Below are 12,710 nucleotides of genomic sequence, written 5' to 3'. Positions count from 1 at the left end.
ATCGAAAATTCAATAATTCAACAGTTAATGACATACAAAGTGATATAAAGAAAAATGGCATGATAAACTCATCTATGCTTAGTTGATAATAGTATGATGCGTATGATTGTCCTATTTGAATGAGTGGTTGTGCTAAGAGATAGCATAGGTACGTACCCAAAACCCATGAGTATGTGTTTGACATGTGAAATGAAGTGCACTTGTGATAAGAGTGCAAATGAATGAATGGTATTTATGAGAATAATTTTTATGACAAACTTGTGATGGTTATCATTATGTTGCACTAAGACAGATTAGGACAATAGCAGTGGTCCAACTTTGAAAATCCACTAAAAATAATATAAATTGAGTTAGAGGCTGAATAAAAATGGAATTAAATATTATCGAGTCTAGTTTTAGATAAAGGAAACGGTGTAAGCAAATGAATATTATATGATGAGATATTTGAATTTTTACAAGACAGAGTCAGAGTGATTTCAGGCTTCCCTGTCTCCACTTTGGAAAATCATTAAAAATTATACAAAAATTATCATGGGTTTTAATTCATATTCTTGAAATTATTAATGAGTCTATTTTCAAGAGAAATAGACGAGAACACTATCCTAGCCTTATATTATGAGATAAATAAATTTAAGAGAAGAAAGGTTGAAGCTGTCAAACAGAAAAATAGGGGAGACTTTGAATAATAAACTGTACTTATTGGCTAGACCAAAAATTCTTAAAATTTTATGGTAATAATAGATATGAGTCTAGCTTCTGTTAAAATTAACGGATCTTAATTTTGAATTCCGTAGCTTCAGATATAAATAATTTAATGACTATAACTCGAGAAAACAGCTTAGCTGGAATTTGAATAAATAGAAAGAATATGAAAATAGCATGTTATCGCATTGCTTATTATTTTCATGCGAGCTTACTAAGCGTAAATATTACTCCCTCCTTTCCATTTCTTTAGTTTTTTCAGGTCAACTCGGGGTTGGAGAATCGTCGGAGGCAGTATCACACTATCGAGCCATTACCCTTGAAGTATTGACATGGGTATGTTAAATGTTTTCAAGTGAGTGGCATGTATAAGGACTTAGTTTTTCTATGATGAATATTGTTGTGATTAGCCAAATGTATTGGCTTATATTGATTTGTTGTTTATAGCCATGAGATGTGGCTTATAATGATTTTGGCTTGTAAGCTTATTTATCCATGATATGTGTTAATGTCTTGTGATGTGGTTATGTGATTGTGCTTATTCACTATGTATGAGAAGTATATGGCATATGTACACGATGAATGCCTTAGGACCGTTTGAGGCGGTCATGGTCACGGAATAATTGTGTGATATGGTAATAAGTTGTTAGTGCCCTGAACATGGATGTTGATGTATAAGTAAATAACCATAACATAATGGTATAAGTGATTAATAAGATGACAAGGTCAAATGTATATGTGTGCATGTGAAAATGACAAAAAGGCTTGAAAATTAGCCTAAGTTTTGACCACAAGGGTAGAGACACGGCCGTGTGTTTCATTCGTGTGGAGGACATGGCCTCTCGCCACGGGCGTGTGCCTTGGTTGTGTTCCTTTAAACGGTTGCTGATGTCACAAATAGATAGTTATACGAGCTAAGGACACGGGCGTGTCCCAAGCCACACGGACGTGTATGACCACACGGGTCAACCCACACGAGTGTGTGACTCTCCAAAGCAAGAAAATTTGTTAAGTTGCCTAAAGATTTTCAAAGTTTTTGGTTTAGTCCCGAACCACCCGATGTATGTTATAGGCTTCGAAGGCCTGTATAAAGGACGATATGCATGTGTTTGAGATGTTTTAATTTTGGGCAAAATTTTGTGGCCCAGTTTTGCATGTTGTGAATGTTTAAGTCCGGTAACGCCTCGAACCCTGTCCCGGCGTTGGATACGGGTAAGGGGTGTTATAGCCGAGGACATGCCCATGTGCCATGGCCGTGGGAAAACTGGAGGGGTTACTGACTTGGGTCACACAGTCAGTCACACGCTCATGTGCCAGCCCGTGTGCCACACACGGCCAATAGACACGCCCGTGTGACTAGGCCGTGTCAAACATGTAAAGTATACTGACTTAATTAGAAAGGGTACCCCAGGGGACACACGATCGTGTAACATGACCGTGTATCACACACGCCCATGTCTCTACCCATGTGGACAAAAATAAACCATTTGTAAAGCCAATTTACCACCCTTCACTCATGCACAAATAACAACCAAATTGGTACCATTTCAAAACATATTTTAGCAACCAAAACATGCTATTCCATACACATAACATGCCATCTATCCACAACCATTTCAACTACTCAGTTCTATATTAAAAAATATAGCAATTCAATATGCCAAAATCATCAAACTTACAGAACTTCTAAATGTATTTTTATCACCTTTCCATCAACTAAATCATGCCTCTCAAACATATCATTTTCTCATCTATAAATCATACCATAATATACCATTCCTCAAGCATTAATAACTAACCAAATAAGCAACCATTTAGTCATATCAACAACCATGGCAAACAATGCCAAAACACAAGGCATTATATACATCACATATATCATCTATCAAACATATAATTTAAGCCAACTTAAATGGCTATACACACCAACATTTACAAACCAAATATCATGGCTAAAATCATAACTCAAAACATACCAAGATGACACTAGCCTATACATGTCATATACTATATATACAAAGCTCCAAAAGTACCAACTAGGAGATCAATAGTGCGATGATGTTTTCCTGATGATCCCCGAGTCTGATCTAGCTTCGATAATCTATAAAATAGTGAAAAATAAACACAGTAAGCTTTAAAAGCTTAGTAAGCCATATACAAATAAATCATCTCTTGAATCAATATCATCTCCATCAATTAAGTAAGATATGAATAAGCACATCTAAATATACATTCAAATTCAAAAACCTTTTTCATGATACACATATCCAATATCATAATTGAATTCATCAAATATTTTCCTATTCAATGCTCATATGAATCTTATATGTACCTAAGTCATTTAACTTATTCACACATCTTTCTCGACTTGACTTTGCCCATTGAACCATTCAGAATTGTTAAGGATACTTGGAAATCACATAAGCTCTCACAATGCCATATCCCAGATATGGTATTATATGTTATCATATATTGATGTCACTGTCTCAGACATGATCTTACACGAAATCATAATATGATGCCAATGTCCCAGACATGGTCTTACACTTAATCTCAATACAATGCCAATGTCCTAGACATGGTCTTACATGTAATCACATCTCGATAACCTAATGTCAGGACATTCGTATCCTATACTATTCCTAAGGTTCGTATAGGACTTTCGGATGTCGTAACTCTATCGATTCTTGCTCATAATTGTTCATTCAACATTTATAACATTTCAACGACAAATAAACACATATAATTCAATTTAAAGAAATTTATTTGCAAATGAACTTACCTCGTATTAGGGATTGACATATCGGGTCAACTATTCTACAACTTTCGATTTCCCTCGATCTAAATCCGATTTCTTTCGTTCTTGATCTAAACACATTCAAAATTAACTCATTTATTCACCAAACCATTCAATTTAGTCCACAAACACATATTTGGGCATTTTTCACTTTAGCCCCTAAAGTTTCACATTTATTCAATTTAGTCCCTATTACACAAATACACAAAATTCATAAAAATTCATAAAATTTCATTACACCCAAGCCTATTCGAATTTCATGTAAGTCTCTAGCAGCCCAAAAATTTCATTTATTTCACAATTTAGCCCCTCAATTTACACTTTAAACAAATTAATCCTATTTAGGCATTTTCGCTCAAAATCACTTTAGAAAACTTAGATATATATCACTAAGCTTTCATAATTCATCATCAAACATCCAAAAACACATGAATTCATCAATGGAAACTTTCAAAAGCATCAACACTTTCAAAAATTAGGGCATGAGCTAGCTAGTACTCAAAGCAACAATCACAAAAACATAGAAATCATCAAATATCGAGCTAAAAACATACCTAAATCAAGCTATGCAAGTGCCGAAATTTCCAAAGCTTCAAACCCTATCTTCTTTTCTCATTTTCAGTTGTAAAAAGATGAGAATGAATTAATGAATTTGTTTTGTTTAATTAAAACATATGTTAATTACTAATTTACTAATTTGATCTTGGTTTCAAACATTAATAAACATCAAATTTATGCCCATTTATGTCGATTCCCACTATCAATGGTCTAATTACAACATAAGGACCTCCCATTTAATAAGCCATGGCAATTAAGCACATTTAACATATAGAATGTCACTTTTATATTTTACGCGATTTAGTCTTTTTTCTCAAATTGAGCTATTAAACGATAAAATTAGCTCACGAAATTTTCACACATATATAATCACATGCTATAAATACTAAAAATAATATTAAAATAATTTTTCAACATCGGATTTGTGGAATCGAAACCACTGTTCCGATTTAGCTAAAATCAGGCTGTTATAACAGTATATGGCCAAGCGTTAAATTCATGGTTTGAAATGCGAGGACCTTATTTATGTGGTCAAATTGTACAAATAGTTCTGGTACTTTTTGTTTTCTGCGGTATAGTCCCTTCACGATTTTTTTTTAATCATAAACATAATTAATGTTACAAACACTTATTGGGGTATAAGATTAGGTAATATCACCATTGAAGCCCAAATAGAAACCTCTCCTTCTCCCCTGGTGGAACCAGCAAAAGCTTAAGAAGCAGAAAACGGAGAGAGGATGGAGGATGGAGGAAAATGCCAAATAGAGGAAAACATGAAGGAGAAAAGTCCTTGGTACATTTCAAAATGTTATTTTTCAGTCCAAAAACAGATGAAGGGTTTGTTTGGAACCCTCATTTCGGCACATTTTGCATGTTACTGGAGTAGTGCATGATGTTCGGATAATCATGGTGACACAATTTCACCGCACCACGCTCAAGTGACCTTAAAGGTTTGAGTCAAAAATTGATGTTGCGTTATGTAGCTTAAATTCTTGTTTGTCTTTTTTTTTTTTTGTGCTCGTTATTTTTTCTTTTATGATTTTGGAATTTTATGGTTTTGGATTTTTGTATTAAATTTTCCAAGTGTCAAATAACCCGAGGTGTAATATTTGAATACTTAATTATATAAAATAAAAAATTATAAATAAATAAATAAAAATAAAATAAAATATCTAACTATATAAATAAGTAATCTCAATTGAATAATTGTAATTAAATATGTTATTAAAATAAAATAAAATCACAATATTTTTGAGTGTATAAAATTTAAAATTTTGAAATAATAAAATAGATGAAAAATATTTAAATATTATCTTATTATAAAATTAATATATATATATATATATATATAATAAACTCAATTAAACAATGAAAAACTAATAATTCTTAAATATATATTTGTTTAATTTAAAGCACTTTTATGAAATATTTTGAAATCGCCAAACAATAGAAAATATTTTACATAGATTCATCCAAACACCAGAAAAGTAAATCATTTCCAGAAAAGTAAATCATTTTTCAGAAATTATTTTCCGAAAAATATTTTACTGACAAACAAACGGAGTATTATTGTTAAATAATCACGTATTTCTTGTATGATGTTTTAGATGTTAATCAGTTTTTTTTTATCTTGTAGAATGTTTGGATTTGGTTATATATATATCAATTAAAATGTATTACATTTATTTATTAAAATTTGCTGCAAAATCTGTAACCTTTTAGAAATAATATGATTGAAAAATTACAAAATAAAATAAAATTTTAATTTTTAAAATCTTGATAGTTTATGTGGAGTTATGTCTCATAAATTTGACTTTTCTTTTCTCGCTTAAATTCTATTTTTAGTTTTTCACTTAAATTTTGATTACACTTATTTACTACATATTTAGGTATTAACTTTTACAAACTTTTAAAGAATTTTATATTTAAGTTTTGAGATTATTATTTTGAGTTTTGAGATTTAATTTTATCTTAATCTTTTATACTCTTCATTCTTACCGTTTTAATAAAATTATCTTTACTCATGGTTTTATCCTTCGAGAATTTTTTCACATATAAAATATTTGAGTGAAGAATAAAATAAAATAAAAGTGTGTGCAAACCGTATGTAAGTTCACTATTTATAAGGTGAGTAATGTGAAATTATTCAAAAAATATTAATTACCGAACATCCTTAAATTATTTTTATTCAATTTCTCTTAATTTTTTTATTTTTAAATTATAAATATGTGAAGTTATATTTGATATTATCTGAATATTAAAAATTAAGAAAATGATATTTAAAGGGATTGTTTTTTTTAATATATATTTGTTGTCATACTATGTATATAATATTCAAACATATTTTGAGGTAGAAAATATTGATTTCATTTTTACACTAAAACATTACACTTAACATGACCCATAAAAAAATTCACACATTAAATATACATATATCGTATAAATATAATCGCACTTGTCAAATATAGAAGCTTTTTTTTGTCTAAAATATTTAACTTAGAGTGTATATATTAGATTTATTTCAATATTTTGACAAAAATAATTAAAATTAATATACAATCCCTTAATTTACGTTTTAAAATATTATAATTAATATAAATATGGATTCAAAATATTTATGTTTATGATAATAATGAAAATATGAAATTATGATTTAAATTGTATATTTGACCATATGTAAATCCTTACCTAGTATTTTAATTTTAGTTTATATTAATAGAAAGATTACTTAAATAATTTTTATTTGTATATTAAAGCACCTATATTTATGCCAATTTCTATTTTTGTTTCATTAATATGCTTAATTATATGGTGTCAAACGAAAACATTTAAACTATGCCACCTAAGCCTACTTGTCAATTTTGTGTATACACTTTGTTGAAAATATTTCATAATGGATAACGTTAACCTGAATAATTATTGATCATTTATTATGTTTAGCAAATTCTAAATTAAATACATTTAGCAAATTGGTTAAGGATTTCCATTACATGTGTCATCTTTTCACTATGACAAATGGCAAGAAGAGAACTATGCCAACAAATTGTAATTTCCTTTTTGTGTGTCCTAACATTACTTATATATACATTTAGTATAAAGATCCCACTATAACTTTGATTGTTCTAAAGCCTAGGGTTACATCACCACCTATTTGTGTGTACACATATATTTCAATTAACTTAACCTAAAATGCTTGCTTTTTCTTCTTGATATTGGTAGGATCAACAAGGAATCTGATGCTACTTTTTGTATACAACTTTAATCATCACCATAATGCTTTGATTCCCACTTAACCACATCAACCTATTTGTATGTGTATGTTTGTATATTGCGGCTTTCTAGATAGCCTTTCCTCTTCACAGCAAGATCCTCTTTTTAACTTTCAAAATAATCTTTCTTTGCATTAAAATATATGCCAATCACCCTTATTTCTGCCTCATACATTGAACATTATCCCCACTGATTAAATTATTCATACCAGTTCCATTAATCCCATTCATTTTACTCGATTTCATTTTGCTTATGTCTCACACCGAGAGACCAAATCCTCTCATCTCTTCAACCATGTGTCTAGTTGATTCTACTTTGCTTATAGTTTAATTCTAGCAGAAACTGTTGACATGAATCTTTTATTTCAAAAAAAAAAGCTAGCAGGAACAGCCACTGCCACCATTTCTATGCTGTAAGAACCCAGGCCATGGATTATGGATAAATTATAGTACTGTATCATCTTCATCTTTGGAGTTATACTAACTACATTAGGGTACAACAATAGGTCAAAGGCGCCAAAGGGCCGATGTACAAAAGCTATGCAGTCCTAAGCTCGATGTCACTTCCCGGCATAATGACGATGGCAGTAAGTTGTCTCTAAAGTGGACACACCTCCATTAGTTGGCCCTCTGCTAGTAGTTATTATCTTATGCAGGTATCCAAGCAGAAGATGCATAGATGATTCGACCCTTCCATCCCTGCAACATCCACCGGCCATCCACGTCAACCATAAAATCACTGTGGTAGCGTGCCTTCACCCTCTCTTTCACTCTCTTCATAAGTTCAGGGTTTAACGGAAGCTGCACAAACCCAGCCCTCATGTTACGAACCTGCCACTGTTTATATGATTCAGGTCTCTCTACTCTTTCTGTGCCTTCACATGCTACGATATTCATAATTTCCCGCCCGTAAAACTTCTGTTCAAGCATCGACCTCATGTTATCTTCATGAGAGACATTTGTCTCACACATGTCAAACAGTGCAGAAAAATGAAAGAGTGCCTCCCGGAATCTTGTGACAAAAAAGGGGGCATTGTAGGATCCATTAACAACACTATGAACAAAAACATCTGGATTTATCTTCCGAATCAATTTCAGAACAGTATCCCTTGGACTATTTAACACTACTGTCTCATCGAGTAGGTTCCTAAATCGACAGAGACAATTGACAGCAATAACTTCATCAGAATTAATCTTGAGGTCCTCAGTTCGGATAGTCTCCCATTTCTGAGCTATAGCATGGTACTCAAACGGAACATTGTAACGTTCACAATACTTTACCAATCGTCGCCCCGTCTCCTGCACAGCTTCAGCAGGCCGGAAGCCAGGGTGGGGAAACTCTATTCCCGTAATGCGTAACTTTGGAGGACCACCAGGTCTGTTTGCGAGGCAGTGAATTAAAGCAGGCCAATGAAAACCATAAAAAATACCAAAGTCTATGATATGGAGCTTTGTTGCTTTCTCTGCTGCCTTCGAAATGTAGTTGTTTGCAAAAATAATAGGCACCTTCACGAATGGGCAGACTGAAATATAAACTTGGTAAGCTTTCAACATATCAGCGGCTGACATTCTTTTAGCAACCAGAGAGGTATAAATTTGAGTTCCAGTGCCAGCTAAGCGTGCTTCAAGGGCGTCAACAAAGTAATGAGCTAATCTCTGAGACCCGTCACCATAGGGCGAAGAATGCTGCCTAATCTGCTTTATCAGTTCCTTAGCAGTCACATTGTCATTGGAAGTGATAGCTTGCGCGCATAAGATCAGGAGAGTCCTCAAATCCACTACTTTCTTCTTACCCTGTTTCTTGCCACGCGCCTTCCCACTATTGGATCCATTTGTTTGCTCATTCGGCAGCAGCGTCTTGCTCGGTCCATTCGGCAAAGTCTCATCCGCAGTGGATGAAGAAGACTGCCCTCTTCTCCTAGCACAAATCAACACCTTATCGAACATGTCTGATAGCTCGCTCTCGTCCCCCAAAACTGCCGACTGTTTGTTATTCCTCTCTTCTAAATCTTCATCTTCTCGTTCATGACTCTTCTTTCTGATCAAACGAGGTGGTGAGCACTCCTTCCTGTCACTCTCCACTTTGACTACCGTGTTTGAAGCCTTCTGCTTCAACTCTGAAGTCAATGCATTGCTCTTGAAACCGACATTCAGTTGATTAGCTTTTGGTAGGAACTTACTAGCTTCCTCAAAACCCCTCTTGAAGTGCAATGCTAATTCACTTTGACTAAAATAATTTGGAACTAAAAACTCACTCGCAGGAGATCCCATGAATCCATTCCCATTATTAGCACTACCATTTTGAGAATGAGATGAAAACCGTGAACCCGGATCCACAGTAGACTGAAAAACAAAGTTTTCAGGAATGCTTGTTTGTAACAAAGACGGTCTGTTGTTGTTTTCGCTAAAATCACCATTCCACTGAGACTCAATCGTATAGCTAGTACAGGAACTAGAGCCACTATGAATGCTATGATCACTGGAAGTACCAAAAGAACAGTTATCCGGGCTCTCAACACTTGGATCGACACAAACAGGAGCTTGATCTCGAGGAGGATAGCTTTCACCAAGAACTTCATAAAGAGACTTCTCTGCAGCTTGCAGAGCCAAGGAGTCATGGAACATGCAGGGCTTCTCTTCCATTTCCTCTTCCAAAAGCACCTGACTTATGTACTTAAGAACGGTGTCCGAGACATCAGTGTCATCGGTCGGAGAAAAAGTATCTCCCTCTTTACCCATGCTGCCCATGCTCAAAATTGAAGCAAAGCTAGAATCACCCAAACCTAAAGAAGGTAAAAATGGGACACCTAGAGAGCTGAAATCTAAAGATTGGTCATTTGATCCAATCCCATCAGAAATTTCAAATTTTGGGTATACATTTGGATTAGGCAAAAGATACCCGTCACTAATCTTGAAACCATTAACTGTGCGAGGGAATCCAGTGAGATGAGAACCCATAATTACAGGCCAAACTTACAACCACAACAAAACAGGGTTTTCTCTCTAATTTCTATGAAGAACCCAGCAACGGAAAAAAAAACTCATATAGAGAAACCTATCAAAATTTGGAGACTAACAATAAAAAATCAGATCTTTCCCCATAAACTAACACAAAGAAGCTTACAACAAGAAACCTTGTAAAAAAGAAAACAAAAACCAACTAAAATTCCAACACAAAAGGAAAAAAAAGCTTGTTCATACCAGAGTGAAAACAGAGAAGAAAAACCTCGGAACTAGAGAGGAGCTGCAATAAAGGAGGTAGCTTTTTATTTATTTATTGTATTGAAGAAAAAGAAAGTGTCTTCATCTTGAAAGTTCCCCGGCATAAAAAGACAAAGCAACTTTTTTATTTGTAAGATAAATAAAATGCATTTATGTGAAAAATACTAGGACGCAAGTGGCAATGTCACTGCACCGTCCAAGCATGACGGTGACATTGGTGGCCTCTTTTCTTGGGGGGGAGTGATTGATCCCCGATTGCAATTGGCTTGTAATTTGGTGTCATCCAATGGGAGGTTGTTGCGACTGTTCACTCTCAGACCACGAGTCAACAAGGTGGGACAGCCGAGCTTTATGTGCGGAACAGGTTTAACACGGCTTGTGTCTTAAAACCAATAATTCTTAGGAACTCAAAACTTCAAACAGTTAAACCATGTTCTAAGACAATTATTAAGTTAATGGAATTCCACCACTTTTCATTTTTTATTTTATTTTTCCCTTTGAGATGAATACATATATGTACTTAAAACTTTTCTACATTTAATACTTAAAATGTTTTTTCTTAATTTGATATTTTCACTTTTTTTCTTTATTTTGATTCTATTTTACTTCAATACTTAAACTTGATATATATATTTTATTTAACATTTAAGTTTTTTTAATTCGATACTTATACTTGTTAAATTATATAATTCAACTTTAAATTTGATTTAATTTGATAATTTATTTTCATTACTAATTAATACTATTATTTATGTAATTAAATTGATATTACAATTTGATATCAACTCAATTAATAAAAATATCAACAACCCAAACTTTATACAATTAATAAATATTATTAAAAGGTATTTTTTCTATTTTCACACCTTTATATAAAATTTATAACAAAATAATTTAAACTGAAAATTACAACCTAAAACCTTAAGCATCTTATGCCTTTATCATTATAACCAAAAGCTGATTCGTTTGTCACACACATAATGTTGTATGTATATAAATAACTTTTTTTACAACCAAAGTTTGATTTATTATTGTTATTCTCATTTATTGCATGTTGTTTTTAAATACATGTATATATTCTAAATATGTAATATTTATATGTATATGTGTGATAGAATTATTAACATATTATAAAAGGTAAATTACATTGCAGGTCACTCTAAAATAGTATTTTCCTTATTTTAGTTACTTTAAATTTTTTTTCAATTTAATCACTTTAAATTTTTTATCAATTTAGTCATTCTAATTAAAATAATTGTTCGAATTGGTCATTACTATTAAAAATCTCATTAGTCTACTAACATATTGTCGACATAAAATATTAGCCAATTAAATGACACTTTTCTATTACTTTTGATTAAAGTTTAGTGACCTCTCTGTAATTATTTTCTTTATATCTAGAAATGAAGAAACCATAACTCCTCCATTTTCTCAACAATGGATCAATGGCAACTATCAACAATAATGGTGGCCGTGAAAGTTCTTCCTTCCTCATGGGTGCTTCTTATAATTGTGTTATCCTCAATGTAACTATTATATCTTCATGTCCATAAATGAGTTTAGAATCTATTCTACTTGGTCTTGCTCAACTATCAATCCAATCAATCACAGTTTCTATCTTTTAAGAGTCATCCACTTCGATATTCAAAATAATTTATCTTCCAAATTGGATTTAATAGACAATCATGTAAAATCACATATAACTCATATAGGTGCAAGGCCGAATTTCAAGGTGTCCATAACCATCCAAAACACAGAATTTAACTATCATGCAAGAAGCATAAACCATGCTCATGAGCATGCCATGGCCGAATACATCACACACCATACTCCCTATAATTTTGGTCATGGTTAAACAAAGGACTCAATGCCCTACTCAAGAATACTAAAAAGAAATTTTCAAGAGTAGTCAATCCATCATTGCATGCATCATTAGCAAGCTTCACACTTAGCATGCAATGGCTTCAACACAATATCAACCTTGGCCAAATACCATTTCTATGGCATAACAAGGATTTGAACCATGGCTAACCATGAACATCAAGTTAGCAACTATAACATACATGAATCTCATGACACAACCTCATACATACCTTAATCTTGATGCATGTATAGCCAAATCTCCTTCTAGATCTCTTCTAAACCAAAAATGGAGCAAAAAT

General features: G+C 32.7%; 1 protein-coding gene across 1 annotated transcript; it reads right to left on the bottom strand.

Annotated features, from left to right (window-relative positions):
• Window positions 1-7,652: 7,652 nt before the first annotated feature.
• On the bottom strand, window positions 7,653-10,989 carry LOC108480207 (scarecrow-like protein 33). The gene has a single exon (XM_053027056.1). The coding sequence runs from the start codon at window positions 10,282-10,284 to the stop codon at window positions 7,975-7,977; it is 2,310 nt and encodes a 769-aa protein (XP_052883016.1). The 5' UTR covers window positions 10,285-10,989; the 3' UTR covers window positions 7,653-7,974.
• Window positions 10,990-12,710: the final 1,721 nt, after the last annotated feature.

The sequence above is a fragment of the Gossypium arboreum genome, chromosome 1 (assembly GCF_025698485.1).
Source record: "Gossypium arboreum isolate Shixiya-1 chromosome 1, ASM2569848v2, whole genome shotgun sequence".
Lineage (NCBI taxonomy): Eukaryota > Viridiplantae > Streptophyta > Magnoliopsida > Malvales > Malvaceae > Gossypium > Gossypium arboreum.
Note: the sequence above shows the minus strand (reverse complement) of the source record. Positions and strands in the feature narration are given on the sequence as shown.